Here is a 13,169-nt window from a genome sequence, read left to right as displayed (position 1 = left end):
GCGGTACAGAGTTTCGTTCTTTTGTAGCCTAAACCCTGCCAACCCCGAGTAAAAGCTGCAAAAAAGCGAGAGGGCGCGGACTGAAGAGGCGGGCGTGCAGTAGCTGGCCCTGCTCGCAAAACCGTTGAGCGGTAGGCCAAGGGAAGTTGGCCGAGCGCCAGCCAGATGGGTTTAAGGGCCGGGGCATCCCCTTGCGCCGGGGACGGCTGCCCTGCAGAACCCGGTTGGGAATAAGTCTGAGGGACTGGCATCACCATCGATGGCACTATTAAAAGGAGTAGTGATGGTGGCAGTGATGAAAACTTAAGTTAAAGATAGGGCGAGGCGAGCGGAATCTGGAGAAGTTGCGTTTTGGACGTCAAATTTCAGAGAAAGTTAGACGGATGGGTAGATAAATCAGGCAACACATATAAGAGGAAGCAGAAACGCCTGTTTATGATCAACAAAAACCGGAGCTAGGGTAGCTAGATAGATATTTCAGCCCTATTCAGCGTTACCTGGAAGAGAGTTCCCTGAGTAAAGGGTGGCTTAATCCTGAGTAAATGTACATTGCTGGCGCAAGAACTTTTCAAATTCCATCGCTTGCAGTGGAAAAAATAACTATAGAAATGTATACCTGCCTTCTATTGAGGAATAAGTCAAAATGAATTGAGTAGGAAGGCAGGCAGGCTCCTATAGCCTTTGGGTATGCTTAAATCTCTCTTGGAAATGCAGGGGACTTATCAGCATGGGTTGGTTGTGTTCGCTTAGCTTATTAACTAAATAGCTTGATTCACACGTTCTCCTAATCCGTACTTATTTTAGAGTGACGTCGAGCCCACCTTCATGATTTAACTCGTGGCTATGGAATTATGAACCACAACTCAAATTTGCCCAACGTGTGAATGAAGTTCAGCCGGATCTATCTCTCCCCACCATCCGCTGTATGTTAAGACTGATCCACGTGCGCGTAGCTAGTCGCAGTCTTCCCAACGTTCTCGCCCATACTGATGAATGGGTGGAGTGCGGAATCTTAAAAACTGCCTGGAAGGGATAATTTCTCTTCCAACAGTAGCTCTGAGTTAGAAAGAAACATCATTTTTCGCTTCAGCAGTCCCAGATAAAACTCAGGCTGGAGTCCACCACAAGTTGGCTAAAATTTAGTGCTGAATATAGCCAAGAGGAAATAACTTCCCAGGTGAAGCATGAGGGAGAAAGAAAGAAGCCTGTTTGCTCTTAGTTGTTTGGGAGGGATGGGGGATGGGGGGTAACAGTCAAAAGTTTCAGGTAAGATCACCTGAGGAAAAATGGGTTCGACCGCAGCCTTTCGGTATAATGACACGTTAACCCCTTTATATCGTATTCGAGAGCGAGTTCAGGAATTTGGTCATTTCAGCCCGCCATCCACAACTTCCGTGAGCGCAAGTTAGTCGCAACTTCTCGCAGCGATCTTGGCCTGTTTTTAAGCGCCTTGAACGACAGCAGCTTAGCACCATTAAGACGCTTGGAAGGCATGCTGAGTGGCAGGGCCCGGGTGGGCTGCATTTTTTTTTGAGGAGCCAATGAAATCGCGAGATCTCAGAGATGGCGGGATCCCTTGCACGGGGTGCACTTCACCACACTTCCGCGGCACCCCAGGGGCTTGTCTGTTGAGTAGTGGGCCATTGAGTAACAGTCCCAGAAATTCTTATGGGAGAGTTAACAATATATTTGCTCAAGGGGCGACTGCTGTTATGTCTTGTTCAATCAGGGTTGAAAGGCTGTATCTAGCAGTCAACTATATTTATTTAGTGACTTCTCCGTTCAGACGATTATTCAGACTAACGGGTGAGTCTGGAGTGACCCAAGAACATGGACAAAATTGCCGAGCTGGGCAAGTAATAGGTGCCTTAACTCCAGCTTCATATTTCAAGGGAAAATACGAACTGTAACAAGTGGAATTTCGGTCACTTTTAACGCTGTGTGGGGAAACTGGGGGCGGGGGTGGGGGGTGGGGACGACATAGTGCCGGAATGGAGCTTCGGATGTACAGGTCTTATTGAATATACTTTCTGGCGTTTGTGCTTGGCTGCGTTTGGCTGGACTGGCTTGGCAGTCCATCCCAGAATGGGGGCTCGGCTGAGAGGGAGGCACGACACCCTGGGGAATCGAGGAGCCATGTGCCCTATCATGCCCCCACCCACCCCGCGGTTCAAGTTCACTGCCGTGCTGTGGAAAGGAAGCAATCATTTTGACCAGGCAGCCCTGATACCTGCTACCTTTTCTTCGAACGTCTGAATAGCAGGACTCTTAAAACTGCTTTATTTGTAGACACCTGGTGAATGCCGGCTCCTTGATCAAAGCTGGAATGTTTCCATTAAGTTGTGGAAGGGGGGCGCTCTGGAAGGCACCCATTAGCCTGAGCGACCGTCTGCACTGAAGGTTAGGTAGAATCCTAGGCCTGCAGGCTAGACGAGGAAGTTGAAGGCGATGGCAAGGCGCGTCTGTCCCGCTGCCAAGAAACTATCCAGCTCTGGCTGTAGAAGCGCCAGGAGTCGGGTGCGGGAGGAGGGAGTCTCCCTTTGGCTTTAACCTGGCTTGCAAGCCCGCTTGCTTAGGTCAACGCTACTTCCAGTCTGGACTAGCAGAGCCACCGGGACGCTACAGGGGATCCTTCTTCACGTAAAGTGGTGAGGCGCCTGGGAGAAAGTGAGAGTAGGGCGTGCGTGTGCGTGTCTCCCTCCGCAATCGCGATTCACATTGAGAAGGGGGTGGGGGAGAAATATCTCTTTCCCCACGCAGATATTTGTGTTATTGTAAAAACTGTTGGAAATACACAGCGAAGGTGTTCTGAGCAGAGTCGGGCTGCTACTGCCGCCGCTGTTGCTGCAGCCGCCGCCGCCAGTCTGCGTGCAGGGAAGAGAGCGAGGGAGCGTGTAGTTGAAAAGGGGGAAGTGAATGAATCTCTTTGAGGCCAAGATCCAGCCGCCTGGAAGCTCTCCGAGCAGGTGGATCGAGCAAAGACAGGATGGATTCCGCGGACCTTGGGCGCTCGCTGCAAGCCTCATTCCGGCTGCTTCTCCGGGTTGAGCCGATCGTAGCCACCTCCAACTCTTTCCTTCCCCTTTGCTTTTCCGGAGCCAGCCTGCTTGGCTCGACTAACCCCTTTACCTACACCCTGCTTCCCCCGGGAGACGGCCGTCCCATTTGGGCCTCCTGCCAGCGGGCGGCGGCGGCAGCGGCTTCGGCAGAGAGGATGGCCCGGGTCCTTGTCACCTCCTCCCTCTTCCTAAGACCTGCGAGACCTTTGCTGCTTCTTTTTCGTAACTGGAGCGGGGACGTTTTGGGAAAAAAGACATTCTCCTCCTGTCTACTGGATTACTCCCTCTTTTTATTTTCCCCTTGAATCTCGTTTTGGCTGTGGCTCTGCAGAAGGCAACCTTGGCTAAGCAATCGGAGCCGCGCGTGTGCTGGGAGTGTGTTTGAGGGTGGTTCCCCCCCTTCTTGTTCTCTTGCAGGGTACAATGTTAAAAAGCCACCGCTAGTCGCCCCCAGTGCTCCTACTCTCTAGGTCTTTTTTGTCTCTAGTGCAGATTAAACGTCACGTCCGCACTTGAACTTGAATTTTATCCCATTGTACGGAGGCAGACCCAGCCATAGAGAGATTGAGCGCTCCCAGGGAACCAGGACTCCGCCATCTTCACATTGCAATATATCTCCTAGTAATAGCCAGAACTCACCCAGAAGCACTGGGGGGCTTCCTTCCTATCAAGACCTTGTGCCAAGCGAGGGGAGGGGGAAAGCACTGGTAAAAGTGGTGCGAGCAAAGCAAAGCAAAAAAAAAAAAAAAAGCAAAAAAAAAAAAAAGCAACCTCAAACAGTAGCACTTGAACTGGCAAAGAGGAGACACAGTTTGGGCTATCCCTTTAAAAAAAGCAAAGCAAAAAAGAATTCTAATTAACTCAGCAAGGGTATTTTTGTTGCATTTTTCTCTGCGTGTGGGCAAATACCAATTTTTCTACTTTTGTGCGAGCGTGTGTGCATATAATTCAATTTTCATTTCTTTTTCCTTTTTTTTTTTTTAAAGAAAACCCTCCTGATGGAAGAAGTGCACTTTGCTTTTTTTCCCTTTCTTTTTCTTCTAACCACTCTGGAAAAATAAATGTCAGCGCTTGGTGAAGTTCAAGAAAAGATCTGGAAGCTGTGGAAAAGGAAAACAAAAACCAAACAATCCAAAAGACAGTTGTCTTGTGAAAATAAAAGCCAAGCCTTCCCCACTTCATTTATGATGTTTGTTTAATTGGACGAAGAACCTCATCCTGAGAACGTCAAGGGGGGAAAGTGCTTCTCTCTTTTGAGTTCTTTATTTTCTTTTTAAAAGAAGAAATCCGTCAAGAAGAGCATAGAAGAAAAGGAGGAGGAAGACGACCGCTCCCCCCTTCCTCCGCTCCCCCCCTACCTAAGTCCAGCTCTCCGGGCGATGACCGTGTAAATGCCAGGGCAATGTCCCGTCGCAAGCAGGGGAACCCGCAGCACTTATCACAAAGGGAAATTATCACGCGTAAGTTGTGCCTCGCGAGGAACCGACTCGGAAAACGGAACGTATGTGGGGAGAAGCGAAGGGGGGCTCGAACCTGGATGCGATTTGGGCGCCTTGCGCGAAACTGGACAGGGAGGATTTGAGGGGTGCCGATGGGTGGGGGAAAGTGAGGGGCTTGAAGAGTTAGGGAAGAAGGAAGGAGATTCTGGCCGCGGCGGGGATGACTGGGAGGCTAAGAGTATGTGTATGTGTGCTGGGCTGTTGGGGGGGACGACGAAGCGAAAGAGGTGTGTATGCCGGTTGGCGAGCGAGGACGGAGAGAAAGTTTGGGGAGAATTTGTAGGCAGCCGGGAGGGAGCAAGAAGGAAGAAGGCCAAGGAACCAGCCGAGAGGAGGGAACGAGAACCGGGGATGGCGGGGAAGGAGTGAGGGGTGAACTACAGGAGCTTGAAAGGAGAGGCGAGGCGGGTCCAAAGTTGGCCGCGAGTGGAAGGCAGCGGCTGCCGGGGAAGGGGAAGGTGGCTGGAGCGCGGCAGGGAGATCCGTAATGAGAACCACATGGAAGGAACGTTTGGGCCGGGGATGAAGCGGCGAGGCCGGCGTGGGGAGCTGGGAGAGGGGGAGGCGGAGGAGGAGCGTGGCAGGCGAGGTGGGGGGGAAATCCAGTGATTGGGGCTGCTTCGCCCCCCCATTAGGGAAGCCCCGCTCGGTAATGGGAGATAGGACCGGACTTGGGGTGGGAAGGGATGGCGGCGACGGACAGGTAATCGGGCAGGCTCGGAGCCTTTGGATCGACTTCTCCCTCGACGAGGTTCGGCAGCCCGGCACAAAGCGTAGGGTGGTTTTGCATACGATGAGCGTGTGGCGAGAGCCCAGGCGAAGACGGGGTGGGGGTGGAGTGGAGGCAGATGTATGTGTGCGGGGGGGGGGGGGGAGTGTGGGAATTTTTTTGGTGGGACCTCGCAAAGTAATGGCAGCACCATTTTGCAAAATGCAGTGCGCGCCAGCAGCAAGCTAGAGAAGTCCTGTGAAAAGCGCGCCACTTTCTAATCCTGCAAGAGAGCAAGGTGGTGCTGAGATCCCAGTGTGGCCCAAAATAGTTCAATAGTTCAAGCAGATGGGGATGGAATGGGGAGTGGTGGTGGTGGCCAAGAGGTGTAGAATGAGGTACTCCACACGTCGGAGGCAAGAATGGGGGGTGGGGATCCAGGACTTGGTTGTCTGGAGGCGTGGGGGGTCGAGCTAAGGGGTCAGTGTCACTCGGTTTCAGCTTCTTGTTGCAAAACCTACGGGACTAAATTTTTTTTTTTAAAAAGACAGTAACAACCAACCTTTTATTTTGCATTTCTCCTTATCTTTCTTTGCTTTGAAATACTTTGAAATGCAAGACACCAAATACTGTTAAAAGTGCCTTGAGGATTTGCAAAGCAGCATTGCTTTTCCCCCCCTGCTTTCTCGCTTGGCATTTTAAAAAAACAACAGCTAACTGCAACGTAAAGTAACTGTCCAAGAAGGAGATAGACCTGGAGTAATATTCCGGGACGGGGGGGGGGTGAAGAGAGAAAGAGATAGGATATTGCAGAGGAGAAAAAAGAGAAATCAGAACCGAGAGAAATGCAAACAGACACTGCAAGGAACAGCTCCTTTGCACACCCGGCTGCTGCGAGAGCCGCCGCCGCTGCTCTCGGGGAGCTGGGCGAAGCAATGGAAGGAGGCGCGCGCCTAGGCGAGACCCGGAGAGACGGCTGAGTTGAAGAGACTGTTGGAAAAAAAGCCAGGAAAGAATAGAATATGTTATGTTAGATTTCTCCAAATTTAAATGAACATAAATGCACACACGGCCCTGCGTCTCCCCTCCCCCCCGAGAGTCTAGGACTAGCAGCCATCTGCCAGCAGCATTTGGTGACAGCAGTCGCTCTCCGTCTTTCCTTTGTTAGAGCTGATAAAAATGTTATTTGTGAGAATACATCGGAATTATATTGATTGGAGAACGAAGGCGCTTGACCCGGGATGGCGTTTGGCTCGTGAACGTTGTTTTTCTTCTTCCCCTCCCCCAGCTACTTCATTTTTGTTCCTCTTCCCCCCTCCCCCCCATTCTTGCATTCCCCCCACTTTTACTACTCAGCTGCAGCAGCACCGAGGAAGATACGCTTGGTATCGGCGTTTAAGTTGATTTTGAGCGGGGAGTGGATGGCTGGGTTTTAAAGTGGATTTAAAACACAAACTCCGGCAAAACCTGTCATGCCTTTCCAGCAAACTTTATTTATTTATTTTTTCTGAAGAAAGACCCTAGCCAGTTTATGAAATCCCCAAAAGGGAAGGAAGGAGGATTCTTCTTTTTTTGTTTACAAATTATTCCAAAGGAAGTCTTCTGTTTTCTGAACCCTGGCAGGTGGACTTTAATTTTTGATAGTAAAGAGGGTGGTGTGGGGGGGGGGGGGAAGAAAAGGATAAAGACAGTCACAGATAATGGTACTAGGAGAAGTAACAGGCAGAGCGCACACATTATGGGAAGAAATTTGAATCTGGCTTGATTTGGGAACTTCACTTTCCTTTTTTGTGAGAACCAACCATCATTACGTTTGAGGTGGATAACAAGGTTTGCTGGAAAGATTCTCCCAAATGTGTCTGTACTTGTGACTTAAGGTTTACAGTGGTGCTAAAAAGTCTTCAGGTACTTCCGTTCTTCCTCAGGTCTCTCTTTCCACTTTTCAGGTGGAAGGACTTTACAAAGGCTTCTTGAATTAGGCTGTAGAAAGCAAAATCAGGGAGATAATCTTGTGTCATGGGCACAAATGATGTGTATGTTTGGATATGTGAGTAGAGGTGGGGAAGAAAGACAAAAATAGCAAGAAAATGTCACACTGTTTCAACTGTCAGAACTGAGAGAGAAAGAAGAGAAGGGAGGGAGAGAGAGAGAGAGAAAGAGAGTTTCACCAAGATCTGTTTAGACCAATTTTCAGGAAGGTATTAATGCATTTTTAAAAGCATAGTGTGATTAAAAAAAGGAAAGAAAAAATATCAAGAAGTTGGACGGGAAGCACAAACAAGGACCAAATAAGTAAACAAATTCATATAAAATTCCCCCTTCTCTACTTGTATTTTTTTCCTCAGTGAATATGAGGTGTTCTGAAAACTGCAAGTATCTGAAAGAGGAAGGGTCAACCAGCTTGCAACTGCCTTTCAAGGTGGATGGCTCTGTTAGGCAGGCATTTCTCTCTCTATCCCCTTTCATTTGATTGCTTTAGATTTTAGTCTCTGGATGCAGAAATAAAGATTCTTACCTTGAATGGTGAGCAGGCAGAAAGGAAAATATTTATGGCCTGAGAGAAAAAAATATTTACTGACTGATCCTGTATGATTACTCAGAAGTAAGCACCGCTGAGTTCAGTGCTGCTTAATCTCAAGTATGTATAGGATTTTCAATCTTAAGGGAACAATCCAGATGCAGGTCAGGTCAGTTTTGTTGCTATCTTTCAGTGACAGCACTCTGACTTCATTGTTACAGTATTTTAAATTTATTTATTTAGATAAATACCTCTGATTTCTCTGAATTCCTTCTTGATAAATGTATCTCACCTAATCTGTCAGTGATAGATTAATGAGTTGATGGAAGAAAAACTGGTTTGTTTTCTAGTGAAGGATTAGTGGGAAAATAGAATGAGTTGCATTTAATTTAGAAAATTAAAATGGATCTTGAGGAAAATGCAGACAAATGTTTTAGGATTTTTCTGTACTACATAATAATGTTAATTAGATTTTTTACAACAGAATTTCTTGTTTAAAAGCCAAAACAGTAAGATTTGAGCAGCAGCACTACAGCTTTAAAATGAACGATAAGTTAGAATGCAATCAAGAAACCAACCATCAAAATAATTCTCATTGTAATATAGAGCTGAATCTCCCCTAAGACAATCTCTTCAGGGTGGTGGTGTAGGATTGATAATAGAATCACACACTTGCTTTGCAAAAATAAATTTGCCAGATTTCTACTCTGTTCTACTCAACAGGTGTCTTGCTGGTTTTCCTTTTTGGACCATGCTAATTTGAAAAATGTCACCATAGTTCTTTTTACCACAGTAAAAAGAAAATATTATAAAGTTTGCTTTCTGTTTTTTTCTTTACTGAAAGGATTTCTCTCATCCAGAAGGAATTCAGGAATCTAAACAGATATCCAAGCTAAGAGATTGGTTGAACTCAGGAATTAGCTAGAAATAAATATTTCAATTTCTGTATAAAATATGAAACATTGACATTGACATGCAGCAGGTATGATATGCTGAATTTTATTGCTTTCTCCATTGTCTACACCTCCACCCTGAATTGTACTTCATAACTTGTACAGGATGTATTTTAATCAAAATTGCAGACTGTAAAATATTTTATGAGACCTATTTTGGTTTTAAAATTCTCTATCCCGTTTCTCTCATTAATTTTTAGACATTGCCTAGCATTCAGTCTGCCATCTTTAGATGTCTTTGAATGATTTAGTTTGTTTAGGAGAATAAATACACCGAGGAATAAGGAACAGTTTTGCTTTTTGTTGATAGGCAAATACAGGGATTAATTTGTTAGGCTTATTTAAGCATCTTAGTAAGCATGGAGATACACATGCACAAGCAGAGTGGTTCATTGAAAGCCAGGTTATTGTGTGTCTCTTCTAGTTACATGGAAGTGTGAGTTGAACAAAGGCTGTTCAAAAAATGAATTTGGTCCAGGTAAAAAAGGCCAAATTTTTCATGCCATTGGCTCTATTTGGCACATTCAGCCTCCCTTATCAGAATGAAGTGGGTTTGAAGCTTGTTCCATTAGTTTAACTCAACACATAACAAGGCTTTTCTTTTCCGTTTTCTGTTGAGATTGCTCTGCACTCTCTTGTTTGTTATTACAAAATACTCTCCAAAATAAACTTTCCTAGTTTTTCAGTTGAAGTCACATTGGTGGTGATCAGTGGCTTGCCTTGACAGCTAGGGGACGCTCATAGCCTGTCTGATAGAGATTTTGTTTCCCAGCATCTGTGAAGGCAAGGCAATAATAGAGAGGAGTCGGGTTTCCATCCTTGCCTACAAAATGTTTTAGGTGTAAAGTTGTGGTATTGATTTTCATGCCGAGATCTGTATAGTACAAGATGAGAGAGATTGCAAGTTAGATAAATCTATTTTCTAAGCAAATTATGACTGATTAAACAACTCTGGCAAGATGGATGTTTTTTAATTAAAATTAGTTTTTAAAAGTGTCTTTTACTGTTAGTAGCTTGTCATTACTTTCTCAATTCCAAGTTGCTTGATTAACTAAAAGCAAGGAGTAAGTCCTTCACAGATTGAGTGTATGTGCTCGTATATATTTATGCATAGTGAATAATTTGCCTTTTGTACACATTTTACATATATAACCTGAAAGGATATTACATGGAATGAGATTATTCTTAAATAGTAAAACAGCGAGATTGAATTGTTTAGGAGGGATTGGCCTAACGGAATAAGAATTACAGAGAGTGTACTTACGTCAATATGTACCCATTTTCTGTGTAAAATCATATAGATGCACATTGTGAGCAATATAAATACCCTGGCCAAACTAAAAACTTTTAAAAGCTGTATGTTTAATGGTGGGGAAAGGGGATTGTATATCAACTCAGATTTCGGCTCAGTTTTGAGCAGATGTTCATGTTTATCAGTTCATTAGAACAATAGTAAACAAATTGATGTATACAAAGGTGAATGTTTAAGGAAACCACATCTTACAAGGACTGCACTAGTCCATGGTATAGTTATTTATAATTGGTAACTGCATACTGTTGGATTCATCTGGTACATACATTTTATTCAGTTACTTTTAGAGAAACCATAGTTATCTAATGTATTTAAATATTCTGTGTAGTTTTATAGCGGCAAAACCTTTCAGAAGCACCTTAATTATCATGGCTCTGAATGTTATGGAGCCATGCAAGCTTATTTTCATTGGTTTACCTTTGTTAGAATAATATGAATATAGAGGTTCCTCATAAACAACATAGATAGAGATCATCATAAACAGCATAAAAAGTTACTTTGACAGCAGGCAAGTATAGAATTGTGTGCTTGTGATTTCCCAGATTCCCCTGACCAGCTTTATAGGAATTGAATCGCTTGAATTCTTTCTTGCTGAAATGTATGCCGTATAATGAGTTATAAAAAGAGAATCCAAAAATATAGCTTTGCCAGAAGAAAAGCATTGAAGGTTTTGTAGAAGTTTGTTAGGATCAGGTTTTGTTAAGTCTTCTCCAAATATTTCTCTCATGTCAGGGCACAATCTATGGGTAGATATTCTCCATTGACGGTGCAGTGGGCTCTATTTGAACTTTCAAAGAGAAATAAATTAGGTCAGACAAAAGAGTAGAGCTGTCATTTACTATACGAGAACCCTTCATTCTCAGCTAGACAGGGCCTGTAATTTATCTGATCATTTCTCCAGTTCATTTAGTGTTCCCATCCAGTTTCTTGGAAGCATAGAGACAGTAGGCAGCTTATTGGACTAACTTGGAAATGAAGTGATGAGAAGATCTCTTCCCTGCCTAACATCCATTTGCATCCCCAAAATACATGTAGGCTTTAGAAAGCCTCAAATTTTGTCCCTAACAATTTGCTTCAATCTTTGGACTTTAAAAACTTTTCACAGTAATAAAAGAAAGAAAATAGGTAATTGAAGTATCACCAATAATATTCCACACTTGTGAAAATACTTGTTATGCTCAGCCTGTTCTTTAATTTTGTGAATATTCTTCTTGCCTGCTTTTTTAATGTGTTCTACTTGGTGAATTTAGTTGAAGTTAAAAGGAGCGGATAAGATTAAGAACATCTGATTTAAGAAAAAAATCACACAGATGCATTTTTACTAAGGTCTCACTACATTGGTGAGACCTTAAAACTAAGTTTTCATCAGATTGTATCTTAAGGATTCATTTGGGCTTGTGTGATTTAAGGATGCCCGAGAGACCATCCCAAAAATAGTTCTAATCTGGACAGTTAAAGAGATAGGACACAATACATTTGCATTTGTGCAGTTTCAGTTTATTTCAGTGTCTTTATATTGAAAAATTATTTGTTATATAATCCTGCAAAGCATCGTTTGGCTTGTGCAGACTCTAGTGCATTTAGCACAGTTCACAAGGTGGGTATATTTTTATGAATATACGTAAACGATTTAGGGGAAATGTGCTTAAACAGACTGGGCATTTTTGATACGTAAGGAAATACTTTAGTGGCTATTAGGATAATACTCTTCTCTTGTTTCTGCTTAATTAGTTTTATAAAATGCTCTTATAGAATCCTTTAGCATTCCCTGTTCCTGTAGTATAATTCTCCACAGCGTTTGCATTTGTTCTGTTCTTCCATTTTATTTGGGAAAAGTACCGTTTCAGTCAACTAAGTTTCAACTGTATATTGGGGATTTTTAATTTTTCTTGTTCTTCTGTAAGAACATACATTCAACAATGTAAAGATAGAACTGAAAACAGATAAAAGGAGGATACATCTCTTGCAGCATAGATAGGAGAAGGATAAGCAGTGGTCATGGACATAATGCAGGAATATAATTTTCTGGCAAAAGAGGTATTTGGGGGTTTCATTAATGGCATGACATTGATAGGAAATGGTTTGAGTGTTTTCTATAAATGTATTTAGTTTTCCATTTGCAAAATTTTTGAATGCAGAAAATTTCTTGGAAAAATCTAGTGATTGGTTTGTTTTGTGAGTGCTTAAATGCTTGTTGAGAATTGTGTGTACTCATGTGGTACAGTAAGAATGTATTGTAGGAATGTATGTGATTGTACACAGAGAATCACCTCTACTTCATTTCTTTTAATGCTTCTGGAATAATCTGTCAAAATTTGTTGAGTGTCAAAACACCCAAAACCTCTGTGTAACTTGAAAAATAACACCAATAGAATTGGGTGTAAATAAAGATGCCACCTGTTTTCAATCCACAGCAAAAATCACATTTATTAACTTTTTCTCACTTCTTGTCTATATTTTGCTATAAATTTATAGTCTAGAAAGTCTGTTCTACTAGAGCCAAAAGTACAAAAATTATCTGGATGGATTCTCTCTCCCCATTCATTTATTTGGTTTTAACTAAAACACATCTATTTACACAGGCACAAAGGAAGCTTTTTATCACAATCATATCATCTCAGTCCCTGATTTATCAGTGAAGATTTACGGCTTTTATGGTCTGTACAAGGACCTATGTATTTTAGCCTCTCAATTGCAATAAATCTTTTTTCTTCCTTCTGCATCTTGAATAGCTAGTTCATTTAGCAAAATATACAGATATCCGTGTAGGTTTTATTTAAATTAGACAAGCAGAGTCATTTCTCAAGAAAGAAATTGAGAGAAGCAGATTAGGGGTAACACTTAGTGTTCCAGAAGTTGTTATAACCTATTGTTCTATACAGTTATAACCAATACTTCGCAAGTTTTAAAGTGGTCACTATGAGACTTTGCTGGAATAATTAAATTTGTGCTAAATAATTTTATTTTTTATCCTCCCCATCCCAAATCAAACTTGGGATAGGATTAACTTGTTCTCTTAAGCCAAAGGCAAGTTCTTCAAAAGAGAAGGGTTTCGAAACTACAGCCGTGTGAGTGCCATTTGCATCTATTAATTGCAAATAAGCAATTCCAGGCAGTTT

At 43.2% G+C, this 13,169-nt stretch overlaps 1 protein-coding gene across 13 annotated transcripts in view; it reads left to right on the top strand.

Moving 5' to 3' along the window:
• The first annotated feature begins 2,497 nt into the window (after positions 1–2,497).
• BCL11B (BCL11 transcription factor B) overlaps positions 2,498–13,169 on the top strand; it is a 174,087-nt gene continuing 163,415 nt past the window's right edge. For 7 of the 13 annotated variants that reach the window (XM_058162654.1, XM_058162658.1, XM_058162659.1 and 4 more), the window contains exon 1: positions 5,196–5,331. In XM_058162654.1, the coding sequence (XP_058018637.1) occupies positions 5,211–5,331 (121 nt within the window). In that variant the 5' untranslated portion in view covers positions 5,196–5,210. Of the gene's footprint in view, positions 2,649–2,801; positions 4,520–5,195; positions 5,332–13,169 lie in introns of those variants that run through there. The other 6 variants (XM_058162655.1, XM_058162661.1, XM_058162660.1 and 3 more) reach the window with 6 other exon arrangements.

This window comes from Ahaetulla prasina, chromosome 1 (assembly GCF_028640845.1).
Source record: "Ahaetulla prasina isolate Xishuangbanna chromosome 1, ASM2864084v1, whole genome shotgun sequence".
In the NCBI taxonomy this organism is placed as follows: Eukaryota; Metazoa; Chordata; class Lepidosauria; order Squamata; family Colubridae; genus Ahaetulla; species Ahaetulla prasina.
This window is presented reverse-complemented; position numbering and strand designations above follow the sequence as displayed.